General features: G+C 60.1%; 2 protein-coding genes across 3 annotated transcripts in view; one reads left to right on the forward strand and one right to left on the reverse strand.

Annotated features, from left to right (window-relative positions):
* Positions 1–6,373: 6,373 nt before the first annotated feature.
* On the forward strand, positions 6,374–11,659 carry TMEM106C (transmembrane protein 106C). The gene is given in 9 exon segments (XM_023592274.3): positions 6,374–6,466; positions 6,910–7,102; positions 7,104–7,125; positions 7,986–8,049; positions 8,682–8,841; positions 8,934–9,074; positions 9,523–9,572; positions 10,042–10,095; positions 10,933–11,659. Coding segments are annotated over 8 exon segments (753 nt in total). The 5' UTR covers positions 6,374–6,466; positions 6,910–6,937; the 3' UTR covers positions 11,030–11,659.
* Positions 11,660–15,134: 3,475 nt separating this feature from the next.
* Positions 15,135–27,651, reverse strand: part of COL2A1 (collagen type II alpha 1 chain) — a 29,380-nt gene continuing 16,863 nt past the window's right edge. For both annotated transcript variants that reach the window (XM_058307890.1, XM_058307889.1), the window contains 31 exons: positions 27,233–27,286; positions 27,047–27,145; positions 26,850–26,903; positions 26,338–26,436; positions 26,028–26,081; positions 25,687–25,740; positions 25,336–25,389; positions 25,059–25,112; positions 24,790–24,834; positions 24,519–24,617; positions 24,023–24,130; positions 23,673–23,726; positions 23,362–23,415; positions 22,976–23,029; positions 22,597–22,650; positions 22,254–22,361; positions 21,663–21,716; positions 21,181–21,234; positions 20,372–20,533; positions 20,049–20,156; positions 19,740–19,847; positions 19,472–19,525; positions 19,225–19,332; positions 19,036–19,089; positions 18,791–18,898; positions 18,504–18,557; positions 18,011–18,118; positions 17,346–17,634; positions 16,822–17,009; positions 16,256–16,498; positions 15,135–15,714 (listed from right to left, as the gene is read on the reverse strand). In XM_058307890.1, the coding sequence (XP_058163873.1) occupies positions 15,568–15,714; positions 16,256–16,498; positions 16,822–17,009; positions 17,346–17,634; positions 18,011–18,118; positions 18,504–18,557; positions 18,791–18,898; positions 19,036–19,089; positions 19,225–19,332; positions 19,472–19,525; positions 19,740–19,847; positions 20,049–20,156; positions 20,372–20,533; positions 21,181–21,234; positions 21,663–21,716; positions 22,254–22,361; positions 22,597–22,650; positions 22,976–23,029; positions 23,362–23,415; positions 23,673–23,726; positions 24,023–24,130; positions 24,519–24,617; positions 24,790–24,834; positions 25,059–25,112; positions 25,336–25,389; positions 25,687–25,740; positions 26,028–26,081; positions 26,338–26,436; positions 26,850–26,903; positions 27,047–27,145; positions 27,233–27,286 (2,937 nt within the window). In that variant the 3' untranslated portion in view covers positions 15,135–15,567. The remainder of the gene's footprint in view (positions 15,715–16,255; positions 16,499–16,821; positions 17,010–17,345; positions 17,635–18,010; positions 18,119–18,503; positions 18,558–18,790; positions 18,899–19,035; positions 19,090–19,224; positions 19,333–19,471; positions 19,526–19,739; positions 19,848–20,048; positions 20,157–20,371; positions 20,534–21,180; positions 21,235–21,662; positions 21,717–22,253; positions 22,362–22,596; positions 22,651–22,975; positions 23,030–23,361; positions 23,416–23,672; positions 23,727–24,022; positions 24,131–24,518; positions 24,618–24,789; positions 24,835–25,058; positions 25,113–25,335; positions 25,390–25,686; positions 25,741–26,027; positions 26,082–26,337; positions 26,437–26,849; positions 26,904–27,046; positions 27,146–27,232; positions 27,287–27,651) is intronic.

The following is a 27,651-nucleotide window of genomic DNA, read 5'->3' on the forward strand; positions in this document are numbered from 1 at the left end:
GCGCGCCCTCCCCTCCTCGCCCGCTCCGCAAATGCGCCAGGCTCCCTCCTGAGCTCCAGGGACCCGGTCTCTGCCCCCACGGGGCTCACGGTCATGCAGGACAGCCGGCCTGGCTGACAGTCCCGAGAGGGCGGGAAGCGCAGGTGCAGGAGAGGCAGACGACGGGAGGACGGCGGCACCACGTGGGTGGGGAGGGCGGGAAGCCGGCTTTCAGAGACGTCAGCGTGACGTCCGGCCTGGGTTTGGGCAACGGCCTGGCATCTCTCTGGGCGTAGGAAGTGGGGTAGGGATGAGGTGGGGAAGGCAGAAAAGTACATTCTACACAGACAGGACAAACGAGCAAGTACAGAGAGTCCTGGCATGTTCGGGGAGCTACAAATAGTCTGCCGTGATCAGTGCGCCCACTTAGCAGGAGGACCGCGGTTTGGGGAGGGTGGAAAGCACTCGCGAGCTGTGCCAGGGGCCTGGACCTTCCCTCGCAGCCCGTGAGAAGCCACGGAAGGTGCGAAGAGACAGACTCAGACAATCGCGGGTGCATTTTAGAAAAGAACCATATTGGCCAGTGGAGCGTGAAGGAAGGGCCAGAGGCGACCACGGCCCCAAACGGGACGGTGCTGGCACCCCAGCCACGGGGCCCTGGGTAAGCCACGGGTACCTCATCTGTCAGAGGGGTGGAAGCTGTGCAGCTCGTAGGATGAAACGGGAGCACGTGTGGCCAGTGGCCAGTGCGGGACCTGGCGAGCGGCAGCCACTCGGTACACTAGAGTAACTTTTTTAAGCCAGAGAGCCTACCAAGAGGGGTGCTGCAATTGTCATGCAAAAAGACACTGCGCCTGGATTCAAGCAGCAATGGTGTACATGGATAGGCCAAATCAAGAGCTGTTTCAGAAGGCTAGTTTGGGGGCCAGGGCTCAGCAGGGATTTGGCTTTGCTGAAAACCTCTGGGTGTTTGTCGCTGCCTTCTGTCCTCAGGCCCTGCCCTGCGGCTTCTTCCTTGTTCCCCGCGGCCCCCGGCGGTCCTCCGTGCTGCAGTGGCAGTGCAGGCTTGCTGTCCGCTTCGGCTTGCCTGGCTGGGTGGCAGGCAGAAGCTGCTGGGGTCAGGCAAAGGCTCTGCTGGCCGAGCCTCTGGGATCAGCGTCGAGCGCAGCAGGAGACGCAGGCGGAGGTCAGGGGAGGCTTCTGGTGATGATCCGACACAGACAAGCCCCGCCACCAGGTCTGGCCAGAAGCTGCCAGAGGGGGTGGAGAAAGGGACTGCTGGGGGAGGTGGGCCACAGAGGACTGGCTGGCCGTGGCTTGGGCTGACATGGAACACTCACTGCAGGGTTCAAAGCCAACAGGCCCACCTCTGGCCCACCCCTCAGGCTCAGTTTCCCAAATTCCCCGGTCCAGGCAGCCGTCCTCCCACACTTCCCTCCAGGATGCCAGCTCTCAAGGCCGTTCCCATCGAGGAGGGCAGCAAATCTGGGTGGCAGCGAGGCCAAGCGGTTTCCCCACGGCGCACCCGGGGTCGCTGCTTCGCGTGTGTGTTCACCTGAGGTGGGGGGGCACTGACAGCCATTGTTAAGGGCTAAGGACCCCGAAGCCATGGCTCGGCTGACACCCTCTCGATGCCACACTGGCCCCGGAGGCAGTGGCTAATTTTGTTCAGCAGCCAGGTATTCCTCTTTTCGGTCTGCTGGTGCCCCTACAAGATTATCTGGCGCAGATGTTAATTTTCAGAGGTTAGTCTGTGTTCCAGTTTTCCCTTTTATTCCAGTCTCCCATTCCAAGGAAATAACTCAGTCCTTCGGATGTCTTTGATTTGGGGGGTGGGAGGGTAGAAAGGGCTTTTAGTTGCTTGAAAACATCCCCTCAAACTGTCTCCCATCGATGCACAGGACCCCACCGGCCAGTGCAGGGGGCAGCCCTGAGGCAGGTGAAGGGAGCACAGAGCAGGTGAGACCGCCTTCCCTGCAAGGGGGCTGAGGAGAGCCTGGCTTTGCCCCGTGGCTTCAGGGACGCCCCTGACAAGCCGTGCTGGACTGTCAGTGCCCTGGCCGCGCAAGCCCCCGCGCCACCACGCTGTGCTAACCCTCCACGGGGCCTCCCCGGGCAGGGCTCCCTGCCCCCCGCGCACTGGCCGCTCCAGGACCCTTCGGGACTTAAGCACCCTCCGTGCCTCTCCTCTTCCTGGAACCATCTGGAGACCTCCCTGGGACCATTCCTCATAGGAATTAGCATCTTAAAGCAGAAAGAGACGGGGGCTTAGGGCAGGAAACCCACCACCCAGTCCCCACCTTCCCACGCACAGCTTCCCTGGGGCTCGGTTTCTCCATCGGTAAAGCAGGAATATCGGTTCTCACCGTAAGAAGCACCAGCGAAATAGTGGGATGCCTGACAGCTGTCAGAAGTTCCTACATGTGAGGGGCTTTCCTCTCCCCCCTCTCCCTTTATACTTGCCTTTTGAGAATGAACCTGGAACTGCAGAAGGGGAGCAGTGAACCTCACCTGGGCCAGAGCTTTGCACACCCAGATCTCTCAGTCACATCAGCCTAAACAGAATGCATGGAAAAACAGCGCCGGGTGCCGCTTAAATCCACCTGTGTCTCGCAGTGCCTGCAGCAAGGGGACTAAGTTCTGACTCTGTCTTTAACTTTCCAAGCTCTAGCAGATCTCAAGTCACCAGATCTCCCTGGAAAGGGCGCCGAACAAGGAAATAGCAGGTCCGGTTCTGGTTCTGACTCTTTCACAGGTGTCGTTTCACCTCCACGTGTGTGCTTAGCTGTGGAATGGGGGGGGGGGGGGCGGAAAAGCTGCCAACTCTGAATGCTCAGCTTCCCGCCAGCGTGGGGGGGGGGTGGGCACCGTCCTCAGCACCCCCTGGACCTCTCTGTCCCTGTGGCAGTGCCCGTCCCCCGTCCCCCGGGACCGTTCAGGACCAGCATTCCCCTCCCGCCTCTACTTCCCTCAGCCTCGTGGGGTCACAGGTCCATTACGCACAGGGACGTGGGGTCACAGGTCCATTACGCACAGGGAGAAATCGGGGAGGCTCGGGGAAGTGTGTCAGGACCCCGCGTGGGCTTCACCCCGCCCCAGCCCCCCAGGACAGCCCCGTGAGCTCACGTCTGCAGGCGCCTGCCTGCTCATGACCGGGGCGGCGAGGGGCACCTGGCAGCAAGGGAGGCCCGGGTGAGAAGTGAGGGCTGTCTCCTCAGGAATGCGCTGACCAACTCAAACCGCCCCCCCGGGCGGCCGAGCCCGGGCTGTCCCTGCCCCCCAGGTGGTGGGCTGCTTCCAGGCCCAGCGGCCCTTCCAGCCTTTACTGCGGGCCTGCTCTGCGCCAGGCCGCGTGCGGGGAGCGGAGAGACAAGAGGGATTTGGGGAGCAAACTGTCAGAGAGTCTGGCAGGTTCTGCTGGGTGGGGCCCCAGGGCTCCTTTCTGATCTCCCACCAACCCCAAGACCTCCTTTTCTTACCACGGGCCCCAGGACCTTAGCCTCCCTCCCCTTTCAAAGCCCCCCTTCTTCCTGTGGGTTCATCCTCATCTGGGGGGGCACGGGCCAGGCTGCTGCCGCCTCAATTTCCCTGCTTCCGGGTCGGCCCAGGCAACCACCGAAATCTCCACCTGTAACCTGGGCCTCAGGCCTATTGCCTGCTGTTCTGGCAGGGTGTCAGGGGCCCCAGGGCAAGGCGGTAACCCTGGGACTGAAGAGCAGCACTCAAAAGTGGATCCGTGGCCTGTCTCAGGCAGTTCCTCAGAAAGGAAAGCCAAACTTGAAAGACAGGCTTCAGACAGGCAAGGGGCCTCCCATCTCTCTAAGGGCTCTGCGGGCTACGGTTGGAAGCGGATAGAAACCTAAGTAAGGCCTCCGAGGTGTGTGGTTATGAGGGAATAAGCTGCAGTCTGACTGTTAAGATCCAGCCTTCCCCCTCTTTTAGCTCTGTGTCTGTACCTTTTAAGATCTCATCCCAGCGAGAGAAAGAGAAACCCAGAAAACAGGCTGAACTAATTTTAGAGAGTTATTTTTCTCAAGCAATGAGAAATCAGAAGATAGTCCATTTAGGCACCAATTCTCGCTCCACAATACCATCAAGAACCCAAGCTTCTTTTAGCCTTCTACCCAGCCTTCCATTGCATGTGTTTCTTGCCTCATGGTCACAAAATGGCTGCCCCATCGCCAACATCGAGTCCAAATTCCAAGTAGGAGAAAAGGAAGGTCAAAGGGCCAGTTGAGTCTCCATCCCTCTTGGGGATTGAGTCATGGCCCCCACAAAAGGCGTTTTCAGGTCCCAACCCCACGGGCCTGGTCCATTTGTAAATAGGAGTTTTGAAGACATTATTAGTTAAGGTGTGCCCAAACTGAATGAGGATGGGCCTTAGCCCAAAGTGGCTGAAGTCCTTGTAACTAAAGGAAATTGGACAGAGAGCAGTCAGAAGCCGGAAGTCAGCAGGACGTGGAAGAGAAAGGAGAAGACACTGCCATGTGACAGGAAAGTCAAGGACAAGGGTGACTGGCAGCCGGCCCCAAACGCCACAGCCTTTGAGGAGAGCATCGCCTTGCTGATGCCTCCAATTTGGACTTTTTCTAGGTTCAAAACTGTGAGCCCGAAGTTTCCAGTTGTTGAAGCCAAGCCATTGTACGGTATTTGTTTTATTAGCCAGGATACTAAATCCATGCCTTTTAAAGCGGTCTCCTGCAAGCCTCGCTCGACAGCCTCTGCTTAGAGCTCCCTGGCCAGAGCCGTTGTCGCACGGCCAGCGCTATCTGGAAGGGAGGCTAGAAAATGTAGTTTTAGTGGAGTATATTGCTGCCCCCAAGAAAATCAGATTTGTGTCAGTAAGGAAGATAAATATAAAGTGGTTTGGAACGTGCAAGGAGAGCGATGAAGAAAGGATTTCAGGCAGAAGGAGTGGTGTGCCCAGGGCGTGACAGAAGAGGAGCGATGGCTCCCGGTTCCTTCTTACTCTACAGCAGGGGTTCTTAACAAGAGGTCAGCGAGCTGGAATTTAAATTCAAAAAACATTCCCGTGGGGACGTGCGGGTGCGGGTGCGATGTGTTTATTAAACAGCACATGGTGCACCGTGGGCTTAGTCAGGGGTCCGTGGTTTTCACCGGACTGGCAAAGGCGTCCGTGGAACGACAAAGGTGAAGAACCTTTTCTGCAGGCTCTGTGGGCGGATGGGGACCAGTATGAGAAGCGAGCTCTCTCCCAATTTCACAGATGACCTTCCCTGAGGAGAGGAAGGACAAGCACCAAGCGTGGGTGACAGAGGCCAATGGCGGGGTCGGTGACTAGATAGCAGGAGTGCCCTGGCATCTCGAGAGGAGAACGAGGGAGACGCGGAGGTGGGGTGACCTCAGAGGCACCAGCGTCGCTGTTCATTGCCGAGCAGGCCCCTCACTTACGCCGTTTCAGAATTTACTCTCTGCCCCGCTGTCATCCTTAATAACTCCACCTGCCTACCCAACGCCCTCCCTTCCTTCTGCTGTAGCTTAAACTCAACCTGGCTGTGCCGACCAAGAAACGTGCCCACCGTTGATAAGCGTTGACTAGCCCCTCATGGGCACGACTTGCCCTGAGGGGCCGGGGAAGAGGCGGTTCTGCTGCCCCCTGCACCTACCCTGCCACCCCTGCCTGTGAGAGCCCGCCTGGCTCCCTGCTGAAGCTTCCCCTTGCTGGGCCAGCTGTCCCTCCTCTTCGCGGGCCCTCCACCAGCACTTCACCCACATTACTGGAGTGGTCTGTAGAAATGTTCCCTTCCCTTCTCGGACTGAGGGCAGGCTCTGTGTCCTACTCATGTTTGGACCCTCAAGCGGTTGAGCGCCTGCTTCCTGCATGGAAGGTCCCAGATGCGTTCCCTGGTGCCTCCTAAAAACTAAAAAACAACAAACAAACAAAAAAACCAACTCGGGACAGCCCAGGTGGCTCAGTGGTTAAGCGCCTGCTTCCTACATGCGAGGTCCGGGGTTCAATCTCCTGCCCCACTATGAAACAAGAAAAAAAAAAAAAAGCCGAGAATGGATTTGCTGCCAGCAGCTCTTCCCCCTCCCTCACCTCTACCCCCAGTCCCCGGCAGACAGACTGCCATCTCCAGAATCTTAACAGAGCCTTTCTAAGCGCTTTCGGAGGAGAGCCGAGAGCCAGCCTCTCCCCGCGCTCCCCTACGCCCGCCCCGCGCTGCGCGGCTCTCCCCTGCTCTCTGCCGCCCTCTACCGGCGCCGCGCGGACACGACACCTGGGCGGGTGGGCCGCCTGCGCCGCGAGGAGCGCATGCGTGCGAGCACGCCGGCGTCCCCCGAGCCAGCCAACCGGTCACAGGCGTTCGACGCGTGCGCAGAGGGCGAGACGCTCCGAGAGAGTAGGAGGCAGGTACGCGGGCGGGATCCAAGCAAGTGGCCCGGAGCGTCCCGGAGAGGGGCTGCCAGGAATTCGTGTCCTGGAGGTCCGGGAACGCGGCAGTCCTTTCTGTTCGGGCGACGGGTGGGCTCGGAGCGCCGCCTTTTGCCAGGGGGTGTGACCTCAGCCCGCCTCGCGGCGCTGAGAGTGGGGGAGAGTAAGGGCTCGCTCAGGCTGTTGCTAATTGGATGCCTGTTGTTTGTCCAAGAAGGCTTTATCGAGGAGGGCAGTTTGCACAAACAGTGTAAAGGAAGGGCGAAGCTGGGGCGGGTGGAAACTGAGAAGCCCCGACGCCCGGGGCGGTGAGGAGCTGGGCAGGTTGGCGAATGCAGCTCGGGGCTGGGAAGCATTGCTACAGAGCGACGGTCCTGGTGGAAATGCAGCTGGTGTTGGTATCACACTCAAGAGGGCCATTTGGTGGTTTTGTGTGGGTGTTTTTCGCTTCTCAAATAGAAACAAATGGCTTTTTCTCCCGTGACCCAGTGTGCGGACGCTGACTTGTACTGACTGGCCTCGTTGCATCCTAGGTCATGACACAGGTGGCACGTCGCGGGCATGGGGTCCCAGCATTCTGCCTCTGCTCGTCCCCCTTCCTGCAAGCGGAAGAAAGAAGATGACAGGGAGGACTTTTGGGCTGAACGAGAGCAAGAAGAAGCCATTGCTCAGTTCCCGTATGTGGAGTTCACGGGACGAGACAGCATCACCTGTCTCACGTGCCAGGGGGACTGGCTACATACCAACAGGTGAGAACCTTTGGGAATGAAGGAGGGGTGGTTCCCAAGAAGAATCCCAAGATAGCCCCAGGGGTATTCTTATTTGCCTGATACCCTAGTCACTTACACTGCGCCGTAGCAGGGTCGCCTCAGCCGCTTGCTGACCTTGGACAGGTGCCACAACTTTTCTGGGTCTCCTTATATTTGAAAGCCTCTTTTTCTTAACTTCCACCCTTTTGCTTTGTTTCTGTGGCTTAGAAGGTCCATTCCATTCTTCATTATGGAGTTTGTTGACAGGGACACTTCTTTATTGCTCTCACTCATAGGACTGGCAAAGTTTTGGGACAACCATCTCGGAAGCTTCTTTTCAAGGAAGCATATAGTGAATGATTAACTGCCCATGGCCTGAAAAGTCTACCAAATAGGGAGTGAAAAACAAAGGCTAGAAAAGCTCTCATGTGGAGACTGGATTGGGTGCAGGATTATCTTTTACTGAGTTGGCACTCAGAAAGTCTTAACAGCTTAGGCAGAAAGCTGCAGAGGTTTAGACTGGTCAGAACCTTAGAAACCAGTTCCCCAAGGCCTCCAGGCAAGGAGACAGTGATCTAGAGAAGTTAGATGGCTTTCCCAAGGCCATGGTGAAGCCAGAATATGATCCCAGATTTCCCAACTTGCATTTTGCTGCCCCGGCAGCACTGGATAGATGTTTTGTAATCTGTAGCCCTCTATAGATTTCCTTGTTTCTTGTTCGTGAGACCCAAATGTGTGGCTAGTGTTTTGGAAATGTCAATTCCACATGAGTATTTGGTGGTGGCAAGCTGATGTGAGATGTGACGGAAAGTACTGCCAACACCTGGGATTTACAAAGTCATTGTTTATTTCTTTTCTAGAGCAAGTAAACGAGCTGGTGGCTTTGATCCCACACAGTGATCAGAGATTGCGCCCTCAGAGAACGTGAGTTAACCTGCCTCTCCTGTTAAGGCCTACTTCTGTCCCTGGTCCCTTTTTATATAGAGGCGAATGTCAGTTAACTTTTTTATATAGAGGTGAATGCCGGTTAACTTTTTGCAAAGTGAAGTGAATCTGTTCTTGCAAATTCCCCCATTTCCTGTAATTACTGTTGCTTAAGCAAGATATTTCTGCCCTTATCACAATCTGGGGAAGGAACCTTGAAGCTCGAAATGTTCTCAGTGCCAAGTGGAAGAAATGGATTGGAGAAGAGGGTTGCTGTGGGAGGTGAGGAAATGTCTTTGTCCACACAGCTCCTCTCTCCAGCTTCTCTTTCCATGGCGTGAAAGTCATTCAACAGGATTTAAAAAGGCTTCTTCCATGGGGAGCAGGTATTGCTCAGTGGCTGAGAGCCTGCTTCAATGTACAAGGTCCCAGATTCAATTCCTTGGTACCTCCTTAAAAAAAAAAAAAAAAAAAAGCTTCTCCCTTGCTACTCTTGCTTGCCTGGTTTCTGGTCTCTGGCTCTTTGTACTTTCCTTCCACTCTCCCCTCACACCTGGTTTTGCATTTTCTCTGGAGTGGTTAGACCTTGATATCTGACTGCCCGGGTCAGTCATGCGCTTTGTCGTTTGCAGTAAGCAGTATGTCTTCCTGTCCGTCCTGCTCTGTCTTCTGGCGTCTGGCTTGGTGGTTTTCTTCCTGTTTCCACACTCGGTCCTCGTGGATGAGGATGGCATCAAAGTCGTGAACGTCATGTTCAATCGGGAAGACTCCGTTGTAATCCTCAGCATCATGGTAAGACGTCAGGCCCCACTTCCTGGGTCGTGCTCCTTCCAGGTCTTGGACCGAGGACGCTTCGACTTGCTTTGTCGTTTGCCCTGATGCAGGCCACCCTGAAAATCAGGAACGCCAACTTCTACTCGGTGGCAGTGACCAGCCTGTCCAGTCAGGTTCAGTACATGAACACCGTGGTGGGCACCTACGCGACAGGCAACGTCTCCCTCATTCCGCCGCGCAGCGACCGACGGGTACGCTGTCATTTCAGGACCCTGGCCCCCACGTCCAGGAGAGGAGCAGGGATTGTGGGAACGCTGTAGCCTCGTTACTTTCCCTTCCTCTTCTCATTTCCTCTTGAAAGACCCGGTTGATGAGGAAGACCTCAAGGGCCCTGTAATTATGAAAAATTGTGAAAATTACCAACTAACATTTAGGTATTTGGAGAGGAAATTAATTTGTAAGAGGAAGAGAGATGCTACAGATCACGAAGAGGCACTATCATAAGCTCATGTCCACTGGCCTCAGAAGGGAAGACCTTGGAAATACATTAGAGGCTTCAAGGCCGATTCAGGGGCAGTCTTGGGGAAATACTTTGTATGTGATGGAAGAACAGCCGAGGGTCTGTGGGTTGTGGGTGGCTGAATTGCAGTGTGTCGAACCTTCTCGGGCCTCAGGCTGACTCTGGTGTTTTATTTTCAGGTGAACTTCACCGTGAAGGCTGAGATGGGAGAACCATTCTCCTATGTGTAGTAAGGAGAACGTTCTCTGGATGCATGTGCTCTGCTGAACTAAAGGGATTCAACCCGGTTGATTGGGGCCTGGTCCTGCCTTAAATCCCAGCCTTTAATCTGCAGGACCCCCAGTTTGGACTGCCCTGAGATTTATTTAGAGGATGTATCATATGATATGTGACTGACATGCTAGGGTTTCTAAGAGAGAACACTGAGCCACTAGATGCATTGCCAAGCAGCTAAACGCCACCATTTTCATGATGGATTTAAATTAAAAAAAAAAAAAAAGGCATCATGACGCGGGAGGATGAGAAGGCGACTTTGGGGGCTTGGATCCCGGGGGCTTTGGCAGCGTTCATGTCTGGGGCTGGGGGAGGGAAGGGGTTACAGTCAGGACCGGCTGTGCCTCGGTTTGACGGTGCGAGTCGGCGTCCTGCTGCACGTTCTCCTCCCTTTAACTGACCGTGTGCTGTTTGCTGTCCGGCAGCTTCTTATGCACGTTCCCTGAGATCCTGGTGCACAACATCGTGGTCTTCATGCGGTACGTCGCTCCTCCCCCGTCCCCACGGCCTCTGCGTTAGGGCCTGGACTGTCAGGCCGTGAGAGCGACCCCCTTTGCTCGGGAGGTGAGAGTGTGGCCCAGGCAGAGGCACCCAGGCAGAGAGGGGCGCCCGGTGCCTTATAGACGCTGACCCCGTAGGCCCTCGGTGTCCTCCAGACACGGCGTCCAGAGGCCTTCACAGATCCCTAGGCTCACAGGAAGCAGGAGAACACACTGTTTTCTCCGTCAGACGGGGTCTTGTGTAGAAAACCTTCACGATCCCTCTAGAATCTTACTGAGATTAGTGAAGAGCAGAAAGGCTCTGTCAAGGTGGAAGTCCTGGGCGTTTGGTCAGACGTGCTCTCTAGGTCCCAGTGCCAGCTACACAGAACACCACATGTCGGACCAGGAGGGTTTTCCCTGGGACCATGATTGTTGAATCTGCAGGTGAGGAGGATCTGATGGAAGTATTTCAAATAGGAGGGCTTAGAGCAGGACTTCTCACCCTCGGCACCAGGGACATTTGGGGCCAGACAGTTCTTCGTTGGCGGGGCCGCCCTGCACTCTGTAGGCTGTTGGCAGCATCCTGGCCTCCACCCACTAAATGGCAGTATACCTCGACACCCCCTACCACGCTGTGACGACCAGACGTTGCCACAAGTCCCCTGTGGGGCAGAATCGCCCCCAGTCGAGAAGCACTGGATTAGGGGGTCACTGTGTGGCACTGTGTCCCTGGCCATGTAACTGCCAGGGTGTGTCTGGGGTCCGCAGGGATTGTTGCTTGAACTTGCAAGGCATTATTTGGGGGAAAAATCCTTCTTGTTTTTTTTCCCCTAGAACTTCAGTGAAGATTTCGTACATTGGCCGAATGACCCAGAGCTCCTTGGAGACACATCACTACGTGGATTGTGGCGCAAATTCCACGGCTGTTTAGAAACTGCTCTGGGTCCTGCTGACCTGTCAGAAGAGAACGCAGCCTGTGTTCCTAGAGCCCGAGTTGCGTGCCTGCCCCCGGTACCCGGCGAGCGTCCTCCTGGCCCTGGGGGAGGAACTCCTCCACAGCGCCGTTCAGGTTCCTCCGAGCCAGCACTCTCACTGCCCCTGCCCAGCCTTGTGCCCAACAAAAAACAGGCGCTCAGGAAAGGTTCGAAAATCTAATGCAGATCTGTTCACCTGTCCTTAGGGCATTATAAATTGAAATCACCCCGTAGTCCTCAGTCATCAGGCTGTGGGATAGCGTGGACATGGGACTGTCAGCGCAGCCATGGGCCTGTTCCGTGTCTCGTCTGGGTAGTAACGGGAGCAGGGAGGGCCGTTTACCCAGAAGAAGAAAACACACAGACCATTCAGAATGTGAATTTTTTCATCTGTTCCCAGACACCTAGGAACTTTTAAGAGAGAAAGGAGAAAAAGGGGAAAGAAAAAAAATTCATTTTTTTCTCTGTAGAAAGATAAAATTGTTTTTACCAAGATTCTCTATGTGGAGCTTGATTTATCCTTCATCCGTTGGCTGGAACACGGATTGGAGATTTGGTAGAAAAATAAATCCTGCTTTTCATTCGTCTGTCTTCTCTGATTGGATGTCTTAGGAGGTACTTCTGGGGGACCATGGAATAGTGACCTACTAAGCAGGTTAGCCCAGGATGGGAAGGAAACAGGGAACCCTTTGGTACTCCTGTCCCTGTGAGTGCCTGTCCCAGAAGGCGGCCACACCCTCCTCTCCCATCTGCTCCAAGTGGCAAGAGGCCACCCTGTTGCTCTTTCAAAAGAGAGAGGAGTTAGAAGAAGCAAGCCAGAGCTACACACGGGACGCAGGACACTGCTTCCCTGAGGAACGTATTACCAGATACATCTTTGGGCACATCGTGTTTGAGTGACTTCTCCTCCCTGCCAGCTGCCTTTAGTCCTCAACAAAGAGGACCTGGTCTGGGGTTTTTGGTATGTCTCTGCCCTCCAAGCCTAAGGAGTTTACTACCAGCCCCGAGGTGAGCGAATGCAGCTGGGAAGCTTGCGTAGTCGGCTTTGAGAGCTCCGCCAAAGAGGGCTCCAGCGCGGCACCGCAGCCCTGGGAAGCCCTGGCAGAGCAGGAGCTGGAGGCCGGGCTTGTGTATTCATTTTTGCCTCTATTCCCATAACTTGGTTCTCCATATTTGCTTTGTGATTTTTACACTCTGGATCTTGACACTGAAGCTCAGTTTCATGACTGGCTGACATTGCCCATGACTGAATCACCCAAAAGCTGTAGGATGGCAGTGGCTTCAGTGTGATTATCATTTAATGGTGTCTATGTGTGAAGAATGTGTTGTGCCAATGATGGACATTGCCACCCAGGAGAAATGGGCCCCATTTCCGAGAATGTTGCCCTAAGCAGGCACCTGAAGATGTTCACATGCTACCTTTTCTCTCTTCTCATTTTCCAAGGAGTTCCTAGGGTATTTTTCATGTAATTTTGAAAAAGCTACTCATGCCATTAGTTCAGTTTGGAATCATCTTGCTATGACAGCCTCAGCAGACTTCTCTATATTACTTTAAAGGGTAGCTCTGATATTCAGATGAGAGCACTTAAATGTTTAAAACAGAGCATTACGTCTGAGCTCAATGCTGTGAATCCTCACAGCTATTTCTATTCTTGTTCCTTAGCATACCCAATGGCACACCGGGATGCCCCCTGGTTTTATCACAGTATCCCTCAAGCCTTCAACAGATGTTTGTAATTTGCTCTAGCAACTCCAAAAGAGAAAGGGGGGAGTGGTGTCATTGCATCGGGTGTCATTGCAAGAACCTCTACATCTCTAGGGGACCAAAATTTGGAAAAGAGTGTGTTTCCTGGAGGTAAACCTTTGCAAGAGATCTCTTTTCCCTGTAACTTCACAGCACCCCTTCTTTCTAAATCTAAACCACACTCTAACAGTCGCAGCATATAGAAATCTCCATTCTTCAATGAATATTGAGCACCTACCGAATAGCCAAAGATGGCATTTCTGATGTCTTTTGTCCAGGGATTAAAACATCATCACTAACCTTTTAAACTCAGCAGGCACTGTGTAGGACACAGTTTACCTCTACCACCTATTCTGCAGCCCTAGTTGCCCCATGTCCCTTCTGAGTCAACTATCCTGTTAGGGGTTCTAACCCCAAGTATGAAGCTAATTATTTTTAAAAGACCCATTTTGTTTAAAAGCTTTACATGGGTCTACAGTGCCTCAAATGTTTTCTCTGGGCAAAATAACCCTTGTTCTTTCTTTGACAAGTAACATCCCTTTCTCCCATTCTTCACCACATACAGCCCTCCTTTACGGTTCTCTCCTCCACTTTTTTAGAAGTTATTCTGTGATTTACCTGGCATCCAGTGGGTAAATCATAGAGTAAATCTTAGCTGGAGCTCAGACTCGTGACCCCTCTTGTACATTTTTTTGATGACAGACACAGAAATGAGGAAGCAGACGCTCAGGAGAGGAAAAGTACCCCAGCCACAATTAGTAGGCCAGGTCTGCCCCTCCGCACTGCCAGAGCTGGGGATTTATCTGAGATTATTCTGACTGGAGATGCCTGCTGACGTTCCTGGGGCATCAGGGATCCTGGGAATTAGTAAGAACCGGGTTGTGCCCCCCTCCTCGCTGGGACCCGGTCGGGACCGTCTGGATTTGAGCATAGAGGCAGGAAGATGCGGGCTCGGTGTTCCCTGCCGCGCTGGCCTGGAGCGCTTCCCTCTGGCTCACTCCTTGATTCCTCGTGGGGCAGTTGCTTCCACTTCTAGGTTCTGCCAGCTACCCAGGAAGTGGGTGGACCGTGGGGGATCACCTGGGCATCCTGGTACAAACGGTCACTGGGCTCTCGGACTAAGCGACTCGGCGCTGTCCTGGAACAGGAAAGCCAGCGGCACCTAGGGCTTTCACGCCGACCGAGGGCTGGACGTCAGCGCAGCGAGGCTGCTGAAATGCCGTCTGAACAAGTGTCCGGAAGCCTCCCCGCCTCCCCGGCCCTCTCCCTTGCCCTCAGGAGCTCTCGTGGTAGGTGGAAATATTGTTTAAACTATGAGATAGCTAGTTTAAGTATGGTTTTTGTAATGAAATAACCCTGTTAAGATACACTTCATTCAACAAAATTTATACCACAAGTTGGGTATTAATACATACAAACCAACCCAATAAAAGTTTTATTCTTATTATTTCCTTAGTAGATGAGCTGTCAACCTGAATCTAGAGAAAAAAGGTCAGGGATAGGAGAAAGGGTGAGCTATTAGTTTTAAGGTGTGAGAGAATGAGCAGTGGATGGCTCTCTGAATTGTTAGCAGTGCCAAATATCTTTTGAAATTTATTTTACAGACGTCTCCCGTCACTGATTCTGATTGGTTTTTCTCTCTCTTGGCCACCTTGCACATCACGGTCCCTCTGTCCCACCAGGGAGGTGACAGCGCCCTCACTTTTACCACGCACACACAGGACAATGAAAAGCAGGGGACCCCTGGTAAGCAGGGAGAAGTGGGAGGGCACCAATTCCACAGCCTGCTTTCCAGGAGAAGACCATGGAAGCTGTAAGCGCTGGGCTAAGAGACAAAGAACAGGCCGGAGGGTGGGGTGTTTAACGCTCCCACCTCCCTCTGACCTGAAAGTCTGATAGGAAGACACGAATGGATCACCAAGACTGTGTGGTTCTGTGCACCTGTCCCAGGGGCCTGTGGGACTCACTCCCCTGTGCACCCTCCCACCCATCCTCAAACACTCTCATCCCCTGAGTTTGGAGGGAACCGCTTCTCTTGCACCAGTCCACCACAGAGCTGAGTTCCCTAAGTCGTGCCCAGTGTTTGCCCTTGAGAACAAGGCCATCCCTCTTTTCCTGCCTCCCTTCCCAGATCTTGGTCTATGGTCCCAGTTCACCACTGGCCGCCAGGCAGTGCCAAGGTTTACAAACAAGAAAGTTTATGCTTGTGTGAGGCCACCAAACCAGGTGGAGAAGGAAACAGAAGAAGCCTTCGAGAGGCCGTTGGGCTGTGCCCGCAGAACCAAGGAAACAAAGAACCACACACAGGTCGATACGTACTTTCCAATAATTTTTTTGTCTTTAATATCAATTGACGTTTTAAAAAATACAGAGGTGTTTGACACAGAATAGCACCATTGTGTAGGACGCACACAGTTCCTGTGCCCGGCTGAAGGGGAGGTCCCCCGGCCTGGGCTGGGGGCAGTCACTCGGGGGCATTGGACTCACACCAGTTAGTTTCCTGCCTCTGCCTTGACCCAAAGGTCTTCCAGGAAGACAATAAATAAATAGAACACCGAGATTTTATTTTGCAGTCTGCCCAGTTCAGGTCTCTCAGAAAGAGGGAATCAAAGTCCAAAATGCTCGCGGATGGGATGAATGGACGTCGGGTCAGGTCAGCCGTTCAGTGCAGAGTCCTAGAGCGACTGGGATTGGAAAGTACTTGGGTCCTTCGGGTTTGGAACGGATTGTGTTGTTTCTGGGTTTGGGTTTCTACAAGAAGCAGGCAGGCCCTATGTCCGCACCAAATTCCTGATCAGGCCCTCCTATGTCCATGGGTGCGATGTCAATGATGGGGAGGCGAGAGGTCTTCTGTGACCGGTACTCAATGACCGTCTTGTCCCACTTACCGGTGTGTTTCTAGGGGGAGAAAGAGAGGAGACACCATTCAGTAGATGCTTTGCAATTCAGTGCCAGCTGCCCAGGACCCCAAGACCTAGCAACCAGACAAGCATCCTCAGACACAAAGGGCAAGCCCCGTTTGGGGAGCGCCCTGGACCTGCTCCTAGCCTGTGGAGCCACCTCTGCTCAACTCCTCCACCCTCCCCTCCCTCCTTCCCTGCTCCCCGCAGCGAGCTCCCCTCCCTCCGACCTGCTCTTTGCTTTATCTCTTAGGCATGCTTATATGCAATGCACAAATACTTCCAGAAGAGTCGCCAAACCCGCCGGGTAGAACCTGACTTCCCCGGAGCTGAGCCAGTGGAGAAGACAGAGCAGTCACGGGCCGCTCCCATCACCCTGCGTGTCTTCTGTGCATCACCCCCTCAAACACTCGCCTCCGATGATCCCGTCCGTTTAGGGCCGGGACAGCCTCCGTGGACCCTCCGCCCCGCTCCAGCCCGACCCCCAGACCCCATCGCCTCGCGACTCTCTGGCGACCGCAGCCGGGGGACCCGCTCACCGTGCAGCCGTCCTTCAGGACGTTGTACGTGAACCTGCTGTTGCCCTCAGCCCGGATCTCGACGTCGTTGGAGCCCTGGAGGAGCAGGGCCTTCCTGAGGTTGCCGGCCGCTTCGTCCATGTAGGCGATGCTGTTCTTGCAGTGGTAGGTGATGTTCTGGGAGCCCTCAGAGGACAGCAGGCGCAGGAAGGTCAGCTGGATGTTGGTGGTGCTGGGAGCCAGGTCGTCATCGCCGTAGCTGAACTGCGGGGCGCAGAGCGGCGGTGTGAGGCCGGCCCCCCATGGGGCCGGGGGCTCTGGAGGCCGGCCGCGCTGCCAGGGTTCGGCGGAGCTGAGGGGCGCCAGGGGAGCGGCAGCGGGGAGGACAGTTTTGCTCCCAGGGCGTGGAGCAAGCCTCCGAGGGCCTTTCCCCACACGGGAGAACGCGTTTCTCCTGTGCGTCCCTCTCCTTCTGAAGCCCAGAGGTAAACCGGGGAGGCTGTGAAGCAGGTGCTACAAGCTGCCTGGCGGGGAGCAGGTGGAGACGCCCAGGAGCCGTCCCCGACCCAGGACAGTCAGGCACTCACGTGGAAGCCCCCGTTGATGGTTTCTCCAAACCAGACGTGCTGCCTCTCCTTGCTCTTGCTGCTCCACCAGTTCTTCTTGGGCACGCTGGCGGGGTTGGGGTAGACGCAGGTCTCGCCGGTCTCCATGTTGCAGAAGACCTTTATGGCGTCCAGGGTGCAGCCCTGGTTGGGGTCGATCCAGTAGTCTCCTGCAGGGGGGCGAGGCCACGCCCCGCGGGGGCCCAGTCAGACACAAACGAGGGGGACAGGCCCGCCTGGGCGCCACGTCCACGCGCGGCCCGAAGGGAGGGGAGACGGGGGAATGCTCAGAGGGGCCCGGATGCCAGGAAGGGCAGAGCCCCGAGTTCTGAAGAGGGCACAAGCCCAAAGGGCAAACCGCGCCTGCCCGCGGGTGGGCCCGGGTCTCCTGCTGTGAGATGGGAGGCGCCACCACCAGCCAGACCCTCTGGGTGAGCTCTGCCCTGAGCCGCAGGCGTCTCCTCCCTGGCCTCCCTGCGGGCTGAGCCCCCGCCCCCTGGGCTCACCGCTCTTCCACTCGGGGTGGCAGAGCTTCAGGTCCCGGCAGGTGCGAGCGGGGTTCTTGCGGGAGCCCTCGGGGCTGCGGATGCTCTCGATCTGGTTGTTGAGGGACTTGAGCGTGGCGTCCACCTCCACGTCGTGCTGCCGCAGGGTGCCGGCCGCCTCGTCGGCCCGCATGTACTGCATGGGGTCGGGGCCCTTCTCACGCGCGCCTAGGCCGGCAAAGGCCGACATGTCGATGCCGGGGCCGGGCGGGCCTGGAGGGCCGGGCGGGCCGGGGTTTCCAGGAGGACCCTGCGGTGGGAAGCAGAGGCGTGAGCCAGGACCGGTGGGAGGGGCCCCTCCTGCGTCCATCCGCACCCACTGGAGCGTGCTAGAACGTCTTCCTCCCAGGCCCGTGGCAGGAAAGGGCGGGAGGGGATTATGGCGGGCCCCATGGGAATCCAGACCGCCCAGAAAACCTCAGCACCTCCGCTGCTGCTTCCACTATCCCCCCTCTTTCGCCCCCCAACACCCATCACGAATGCCTTGAGCCTCTGGGGTGATCTTGGCATGGAGGATGCCCTCAGCCGAGCCTGCCGCCCCTGCAGGGGCCCCGAGCGCCCGCGGACGTGAGTCCCCCGGAGGCTGGGGGCGCCGCAGCCAGCAGGGAAGGGACCGGGACACTTACAGCGGGGCCGGTTTCGCCGGAGCGTCCCCGGGGGCCAGGAGGCCCGATGGGGCCAGGGATCCCGTTAGCGCCGTCTTTGCCAGAAGGACCAACGGGGCCGGGTGGACCCTGCAAGCCGGAAGGAGGGGAGGGTGAGAGAAGGGCCGCCGCGGGGCGGTCGGGAGGAGCCGGGCGCGCGGGCGGCAGTCTGCAGAGCACTGGCCCGCGCCTGCTCCAGTTCTTCCTGTTCCTTGGCCGAGGACCCCCAGACCGGGCCCGACGTGGCCATGGACCAGGAGGACAGCTCTGTGGCTCCCCCGCCCCGCTCAGCGCCTCTGTAGACCCTACCACCGAGGGGTCAGGCCGATGGCCGGGCGCGCCCTCACATTCACCATCTGGGTCACGCCGAGCCCGTCTTGCCCCGAGCGTCCTCAGGCGCAGCCGCCTCTCCCTCCCTGGCCAAGCACCCACAGAGCCCTGACCCCACCCCCGGCTCCGGCTCCATCTCACTTACTCGAGGGCCAGAAGGACCGGCAGGGCCAGAAGCACCTTGGTCTCCAGAAGGACCCTGCGTAGAGAAGACAAGAGGCAGGGGTCAGCACGACGGGGCTCCATCCTTGGGCCGGGAGGCCTCCCGGGGTCTGTGTAGGTGCGCATCTCCTAGGGGCTGGGGGAGCAGCACGTGCCCCCCATTCCCTCTCCCTGCAGCCCTTTGGGAGTTTTAGGATGAGCCCAAGACGTCGCGGGGGCTGGGGGTGGGTGGCAGGCCTCGGGGAGCGGAGCCCGGGCGGCAGCACTTACAGGAGGGCCGGGCAGGCCCTGCAGGCCGGTGAAGCCACGGTGTCCCTTCAGGCCCCTCTCTCCAGCCTCTCCAGCTTCTCCCTTGTCACCTCGGGGGCCTTGAGGGCCCTGGAACAAGACGACAGGGATTGGGTCAGGTGGGGGCCGACCCCTGCTGGCCCCACCCACACCCCGGGAGAACCCAGGAGCCTCCAAGCCCGCCCCGTCGGGGGCTCAGGCCCAGCCCGGGGCGCTCAGACACTCACAGCGATTCCCCGGGCTCCAGCCGGTCCTGCGGGTCCCATGGGGCCCTGTGCACCCTGCGGAGAGAGCGGGGCGCGTCAGAGAGAAGCCAGCACCCCTCCCTCGCCCTGGCCGGACACTGCCCGCCCCAGGGTCCGCCTCTACTCGGCCCCCTCCTGCGCCACCGGCTCCGCCGCGCCGAGGACACTCACGGCTTCTCCGCGGTCGCCCTGCTTGCCAGTTGGGCCGGCGGGTCCAGGAGAGCCAGGGGGCCCGGGGGCTCCTGGAGCACCCAGGGGCCCGGCCTCACCACGATCACCCTGTCGGGAGAGAGGTCTTGGGGTTAGAGAGTGCCCCCAGCAGGGGGAAGGAGAGAAGTTCCTTCCAGGCTGATAGACAGCACCCGGCCGGCCTGGGGAGGCCCTCCCCGTGCCCCGCGCAGCGATGCCCGCCGTTCACCTTGACTCCAGCAGCACCGTCTCTGCCAGGGGGGCCGTCGGCACCGGGGCTTCCCTGGGCAGAGGGAAACGAGAAAAAGCGGTCAGAGCGGCTCTCGGCCCCCTCTTCCCCTCCGCGCTGGGGCCCCAGCCTCCCTGGCCCTCCTCTGCACTGAGCTCTCCATGCCCCTCTCTCCCACCGCGACCTTGCCCCCGCACCCCATCAGCCAGCCCTGTCCCGCGCCAGGGGCGCCTCTCCCTGGTCAGGCCCCCCAGGGCCCACTGCTCACCTCTCGACCAGGTTCTCCCGAAGGACCCGTCAGGCCGGGCGGGCCCACGGGGCCGGGCGGGCCGCGGTCTCCGGATGACCCGGGGGCGCCCTGCTTGCCAGGCTCACCCTGCAGCGGCAGAGACCAGGGCCATGAGCTCACGCCCCAAGCGTCCCTGCCCAGGGCCCCACAGACCCCCCCACCAGGGGAAGCCCCGGCAGAAGCCCCAGGCGGCGCCGGTTCCGCGGAGGCCAGCAAGGCCGCTGCGGGAAGAGCGTCCGGCCTGCGCGGGGCCGTGCCCTCCGCAGAGCCAGGCTGCCGCTCACTCACCGACGGGCCAGGCAGGCCGGGGAATCCTCTCTCGCCACGCTGTCCAGGCAGACCTACGATGCCCCTCTGGCCGGCCAACCCCTGGGGCCCTGGAGGACCGTCGGGACCCTGAAGAGAGGGGAGGAAGGCGATGAGACCCAGGCCGCAGTGGGCCTGCCCGCACCCAGTTCGGTGCTCCCAGGACGGTGCTCCCGGCGCCCCTCTCCGTGCCCAGCGTTTCCACGGCTGCTGCTCCTCCCTCTGGGCTCTGGGAACTCAAGCCCCTCCAGCCCCGGGCCCGGGACCCTGGCCCTGGGCCGGCCTGGGCCTGGCGAGGGACTTACGGAGGGACCGTCATCTCCAGGCTCTCCCTTCTCGCCAGGGGCTCCAGCAGGACCTTGGAGGCCAGGGTCACCGGCTCGGCCAGGAGGGCCACTGTCGCCGCGAGCACCTTTGGGACCATCTTTTCCAGAAGGACCAGGAGGGCCGGGGGGCCCGGGGTTGCCCTAGAAGGAGCAGATGCAGGCCGTGAGCGTCGCACGCTTCCCTGTCCGGGCCGGCCGCGGTCTCCTCTCTGGGGCTTCCCGCCGTCCCCTGCTGAGGGCGACAGGACCCCTCCCGGGCCCACTGCTCTGAGAAGCCGGGCCAGCCCGCCCGCTTCAACCCCTGCAGTCTTCGGTGCTGTTTTCTTCCCTCTTCTTGGACTCCTCCTGCCTCAATCCCATCGCTCCACAGGGGTCAGCTCGAACCCTGCTGCTCTGACCCCCAAGCCTCCGCTCGCCCACGGCACCTGCTCCCTCTGCGCCCGGTGTTCGCGAGAGCTGAGCATCCGCTCGTCATCTGTTACTCCCCGAGAGCGAGGGCCACTTAGGGGCTTTCTTACTGCGGTCAAGGCCAGGGGCACGGAGCAGGTTCAAGAAGTGCGGGTCCTGACTGGGCTAGGCCCGTCCACCCGCTGAGGATTTGCATCCAGGCCCCCTGGCAGGCTACCAGCACCCGATCTATACCCCCTGCTGCCTGCGGGGAGCAGCTTCCTCCCAGGAATGGGACTGGACAAAAAGGGGCAGAGAGCCAGACCTTCTACGCCCCCCCCCCCCGCCCCGCGCCTCCCGTGTCAGGGGCGCGGTAGGAACAAGCCAGGACCCCCACTTACATTGGAGCCTGGGGGTCCGACGCGGCCAGCGGCTCCAGGGAATCCAGTGGCTCCCTGTGTGAGGAGAGGAGAACCCCTAAACACCCCCGAGCCTCAGGATTGAACAAGGGGGGTCTCTGAGGCTGAGGGCAGAAGGGGTGAGGGGCTGCAAAGCAGCAAGGGGATTAGAGAGGGAGAGGGGGTGGCTGGGGTTGGCAGGTGCTGCTTCTCTGCCTCCGGTTGTCGCAGAGAGCATCCCGCTGGCTTTGGGGGGCAGAGCCTAGGCTGGGGGGCCCAGCGGAGAGAGGCCGGGGGGTGGGCTCGGGCTGGGGGCCCAGGCGGGACTAAGGAGGGCAGTGGGTGAATCCCAGGAAACCGCGGCTGGAGCCCCTTGGCCAGACCTTCTTCCGGAGGTTCGGGCAGGGGTGGGGTGTGAGGGAAGCCCCCGCCCCCCCTGAGCCCTCCACCCCATCTGGGGGAGGGTGGGAACGGGGCACACTCACCGGGGGGCCTTGAGCTCCTCGGGCTCCTTTAGGACCAGTCACTCCAGTGGGACCCTGGGGATCAGAGGGAGACGGTGAGGCTCCGAGCCCCGGCACCCGACCCCCGAGGTTGGGGTTTCAAAGGCACAGCTTTCTGGGCACTAAAATCCCAGCCGGGGGAAGCCACAGCAGGCGGCCTGGCCAGCGGGAGCTTCTTGTTCTAGGAAACCTCGGGGGAGACGTACAGCACCTGCGGGAGCCCCTCGCCCACCCCTGGGGACCCCCTGCCTCGTCCCGGGCTGCCCTCCGAGGAGACACAGCCCCCCAACACCTCCCAAGCACAACTCCACACCCCACAGCCAAGATAACGAGCGCTCCTTCCACTGACGGGGCGCCAAGGCTTAACCACCCGCGTCTTTGTCTCTGAGCGTAATTCCTGTCCCTTTGGCGGAGGCAGTAGGCACCGGAAGCTGCTGGCTCAAAGGCCCTCAACTCAGGCGGGCGTCCCGGGGAGCCCGGGGCCTCCTCTGCCTGTGCGGTCCGCTGGGCCCTCTCCTCCTGCACCCAGCAAGCCCCATGCGAGCAGCTCTTGCAGGGGCCTGAGTGACCCACCTGGGGCCCGGGTGCTCCCGAGGGGCCCTGAGGCCCGGGGGACCCGGAGTCGCCTTTCTGGCCCGGCTCTCCTTGCTCGCCCTTGGCGCCAGGCTGGCCGTCAGCACCCTGTGTGGGGAGAGGAGTGGGTGAGCGCAAGGCAGGCACAGGGGGGCTCCCAAAAGGGCCAGAGGCCATGCGTGCGTGTGAGCTCAAGTGCGCTGGCCCCCAGGGCCCGGACACGCCTGGAGGCATGACAGCAGCGGGGCAGGGTCGGTTCCCCACCCACAGGCCCAGAGGTGCCTTGGGTGCTACATGCAGGGTAGCCCCGAGAGCGCGGGAGCAGGGGCGAACAGGTACTCACGGGAGGGCCGGCAAACCCAGCGGGGCCCGGAGGTCCAGTCTCTCCACGCTCGCCCTGTGGCAGAGGAAGCCCCGGGGGCGGTCAGGCCCCCGCTGTCCCCTGCGAGGAGAGGGCCCTGGCCGCCTCCCCCCGGCCCAGCCACGTGTGCAGCACCCCCAGGAGAAGGCCCCGGAACACAGTTTGCAGGGGGCTCCCAGGTCTGAAAGTCCCGCTTGGGTCAGGGGATCCAGTGACCTGAAGGCCCCGGGCTGCATCTCGGGGTGCCTTGTCTTCTCCCCACCCCTGGACCCACGGGGCAGGGAGGGAGCCTGCAGGGCCAGGCCAGGGGGAGAGCGGGCTCCCTGGGCTCCCGGAGTGGGCAGCTGGGGCGGGATCTTACCGGGGCGCCACGAGCACCAGCAGTTCCCGAAGGACCTGGGGGGCCGACTTCTCCCTAAATTGGGGCAAGAGGCGCCGATGAAGGAGCAGGGAGCCAGGGCGGGGCCCTGGACACAGAGCGCCCCGCTCCCCCGCCCGTCTCCTGGGTGTCTCAGGCTGAGGCCTTGCCCAAGGGCCCGTCTGCCCCCCGCCCAGCTGCTCGTCTCACAGGGCACGCAGCCAGTGACTTGTCTTCTAAGAGGACCCCCGCCCTCCTGGGTCCTGCCCCTGGCGGGCAGGAGGGTCACGGCGGACAGTGAGGCCAGGAAGAGCCGCCAGCAGCCCCAGAGGAGGAGGAGGCTTGCTGGAGGAGGGGAGGCGGAGGGAGGAAGGGGCGCTGCGACTCACCTTCTCGCCGTTGGCACCGGCCGGGCCGGGGGGCCCGATGGGACCTGTCAGACCCTGGGGAGAGCGAAGGCGGACATGAGGGGGAGCAGGGAGAGTCGTCAGAAGAATTTGGGGCACGGCCGGTCTCTGGGGGTCCACCGCCGAAGGCACCTCGCGGCACCCTCCCACGACCCCCAGAACTTCCACTCACGCTCTGGGGGCCCCCTGGCACGGCCAAGTCCATGCAGCTGAGCCAGGCCCAGCTCCCCTGAGCACTGACGTGGGGACTCATGGGGTCCCCTGCAACTGCGCCTCCCAATCCCCTCACTTACTCGACCGCCGTCCTTCCCGGGGGCTCCCTCGGGGCCTTTCTCACCAACGTCACCCTGGGGGACAGAGCAAAGGGGCCAGCTCAGGGGGGCACCCCAGAACCCCCTTTGCCAGCTGGCGGCTCCAGGGAGTGCTCAGACCCTGCCCAGGAGGGCTTGCTGTGTTCTCAGGGTCCATGCCGAGGAGGAGTATGAGTGGGTGGAGAGAAGGGTGGCGAGAGGATGACACGAAAAGGCAGGCAGAGCTCTGGGGGGTTGCTCAAAAAGGGGTGGCAGAGAGCCACCTCCCCAGGGCCTGCAGGGAGGGAGTGACGGGTAGGGCTTTGGGGAGAGGCGTCAACCCCGGTACTTACCCTGTCTCCCTTGGGCCCAGCGATACCAGCTGCTCCCCTCTCACCGGGCATCCCCTGCAGACCTGGAGGGCCCTGAGCCCCAGGGGGGCCGCCGGGTCCAGACGCGCCCTGGGGTGGGAGGCGAGAAGGCATCTGCAGTGAGAAGCAGCTCCTCCGGAACAGCAGTGCACAGAGGACAGAAACCAGGGGCCCGACCCTCTCTCTCCCTCCTTTGCTCTCTGCCCACCTCTTTTCTGTCACCATCTTCCACTCCACACTCCTATTTTTTTTTTTTAGGAAGTACTGGGGATTGAACCCAGGACATCATACATGGGAAGCAGGCACTCGACCACTGAGCTACATCCGCTCCCCAGTGAGAGCTGGTTTTCCGGTTGTTTTTAGACTGGTACACGGGAGCTCCGTCCGCTCCCCGCTCCTATCTTTCGTTCCTCCCGAGCCCCTCCGCTTCCTCTTCCTCCCTCATCAGGGTGGCCTCCCATGACCGCCATCCACTTACTTTGGGACCATCAGTGCCAGGAGTACCAGGGAGGCCACGGGCCCCCTGCAGGCCCTGGGCACCGGGAGAGCCACGTTCCCCTGGGAAACCTCGTTCACCCTGCGGGAGAGACACCAAAGGGGCGATCAGGAAAGATCCACGGGGGAGGAGGCCCCGGGAGAAGCCGGAGCCCGGAGAAGCAGGGAGGCAGGGAGGGCGGGCTGCAGCGCGGCAGGCACGGGGAAGGGGCAGGTTCCAGGAGACCACCCACAAGAGGCAGAGGGACGCTTACCCTGGGACCCACGAGGCCGGGGGCTCCAGCTTCACCGGGAACGCCCTGTGTGATGAAGAAGGGTGTGTGAGACTGCGGAAGGCCCCAGAACTGGAGGGCTCTTGCATCCCTGCACACGGGGCTGAGCAGCGGGCGCTCGGGGGACTGAGCTCCGACGGCATCCTCTGTCCCCAGCGTGCCCGGGCCTCGCCGGGCTCCACGTGCCCCCCTGCCCTTGGAAGGGATCTTTCCGTCTAAACCCGTGCAGCTTCACAGAGCCCCACGCTCACCTGATCGCCTGGCTTTCCACCTTCACCTGGGGGACCAGGAGGGCCAGGAAGTCCCTGCAGCCAAAGTGACACGTGTTGGTAAAGGAGTGAGTTTGCTGCCCCAGGGAGGCTCTGCAGAGGGCAGACCCAAAGCCGGCAGCGAGAGCCCGGGATGCAGGCGAGCCTCGCTCCCTGCTCCCCCTCAAGACGGGGGGCCCTCCACGCATGATGCCTGCTGCCACCCCAGAGCATGTGGTGCAAAAAGGGGCCCAAGAATGAGCCTGATCCAGCCGCCTACCTGGAACCCGGATGGCCCGGGAGCACCCTGCTCGCCTCGTTCACCAGCAGGTCCCTGCAGAGGAAAAAGGTGAAGGTGAGCTGAGCCAGCGGTGCAGAGGCCTGAGAGCCACAGCTCAGAGGGCCTGGAGGGTGACCAGCGGGAGAGCAGGACCCGCCCCTGCCCTCCCAACCAAAGGTGCACACCCTCTGCGTCCCTAACCGCCAGGGGGGCCCGCACTACCCCCCGGGGACACCCTGCCTCAGTCGAGGGGGGCCTAGTGCCCTGCATCTGCCCAGAGCCGCCTTGCGGGCCCCTGCTTCCACCTCCCCTCCACGCCCCTGCCGCAGGAGGGGCTGCAGAGGCGCTTACCGAGGGTCCCGGGGGTCCTGCGGCGCCCGTCTCGCCGTCTTTGCCAGGAAGACCCTAGAGGGAGGAGAAAAGGGTGATGTGACGTCACAGACTTTGCTCCCGCTCTTCAGGGGCCCCAGATGCCCTGGCAGCCCCGGGTTTCTGGAAGGAGCCAGCCCACCCTGCTCTTCCCTGCCTTCCTCAGCAGGGAAGCCGTCCCTATCTCTCCGCCCTGAGGACCTCGGCCTGCGGTGACGCTCACAGGGCCACCACGGAAATCCGTGCTCAGGAGGGGTCCCAGGGTCATGCCCCAGCAGGTGTCCCGCCCACACCGAGCGCTGGCTGGGGCGAGGGCGACTTACTCTCAGACCAGGAGCACCAGGCAGTCCCTTCTCGCCAGCTTTGCCAGGTTCGCCCTGGAGAAGAGAGTGCAGGGGAGTGTTGGGGGGGGAGGGGCAGAGCAGGCCGGGGAGCAACGAAGGATAAAACCGCGTCGCAGCCTAGACGTCCCGGGACTCAGCTGAGCCCAGATCACGTGCTCTCCTGCAGGACCTGGAGCCCAGAGCTGCCCACGCCACCAGGGCCCCCCCTGGTGCGTAGCCCTCCCCCCAAGTGCGTAGGTAGGTCGTGGCCCCACGTGGGAGGAAACAGAAAGATGGGCTGTTAACTTACGTTTGCACCTTTGGGGCCAGGGAAACCCATGACACCAGGCTGCCCACGAGCCCCCTGAGGACCTGGAGGGCCGGGGCGGCCGTCTTCGCCAGGGGCGCCCTGGAAAAGAGGACGCCACGGTCAGGGCAGGGGCCCCTGACCACAGTCACCCACCCAGTAGTTCCTACTCTGCAGACTCAGCACCAGACAGCAGCCGGATGGACGAGGTAGTGGCCAGCGGCCCACACCGCCCCTGTGAGCGCCGGCAGCAGTGCCCTGCACGGACGGTCAGCCCCTGAAAGCCCACGCCCAAGCTTTGTCTTTCCCCGAGGAACTACCCCAAATGCGTAAGAGGGTGGCATTTTCAGAGCTCGCTACCCAGGCCACAGCCGGCCCAGCGCCCACCACCCATCCTCCTCACCCATTCCCCAAACTCCCGGCGCTCCAGGCTGCCCTCTTCCCAAACGCCTGCCTCCCTTCCCACCCGCCTCCCCGAGGACATTTCCCCAACGAGCCCAGGGTGACGGACTTACAGAAGGACCGACTTTGCCTTGGGGACCAGCATCACCGGGGCGGCCAGTGAGACCCTTTGATTAGGAGAGAGACGAGGGCGGGTGTCAGGGCCAAGGCACGAGGACCTGCCAGGTCTGGCACTGGGGGAAGGGCGCGAAAGGGTGCGAGGGTCCACTCGGGGTCCGGGGCCGAGGGTGAAGGCGGATCCTCCACTTACCCGGGCTCCAGGAAGGCCAGGTTCCCCGGGACGGCCGGGGTCCCCGTTGGCACCCTTGGGGCCAGCGAGGCCACTGGGCCCTCGCTCTCCGGGGGCTCCCTGTAGGAGAGACGAGAGGAAGCCAGGATTCGGCGGGAAGCCGTTTGACCAGGGGCCCAGAGAGAGACCCAGGCCTTCCCCACTCACCTTGGGTCCAGCCAGACCGTCCTGACCTGGGAAGCCCCTGTTGCCAGGAGCACCCTAGAAGGAGGGAGGCAGAGGCAGTGAATCAGAATGGCCCTGATCCCCCTGGGGCGAGAGCGCCTGGCCAGGCTCAGGGGACCCTCCCCAACCCACCGCCCACCGTGTCTGTGGAGCAGCAGCTCTACCCTGCACGGTTCAGAAGTATCCACAGTTCAGATCTGTCCCCACCTTTCTGGGAGGGAGCTCAAAATCCCCATGTCATTCTGGGGGTGAGGCGGACAAACAGGGACAAAGGATCCCTAAGCCCGTAACGGGTGGGTGGAGAGCAGAGGAGCATGATATCCACACGGGGCCTGGTCTTGGCCCAGGGCACACAGCCAGGGGGACTCTCGGGGTCACTGCCCAGAGGCACGGGGGCCCTC

This window comes from Dasypus novemcinctus, chromosome 12 (genome assembly GCF_030445035.2).
Source record: "Dasypus novemcinctus isolate mDasNov1 chromosome 12, mDasNov1.1.hap2, whole genome shotgun sequence".
Taxonomy (NCBI): Eukaryota; Metazoa; Chordata; class Mammalia; order Cingulata; family Dasypodidae; genus Dasypus; species Dasypus novemcinctus.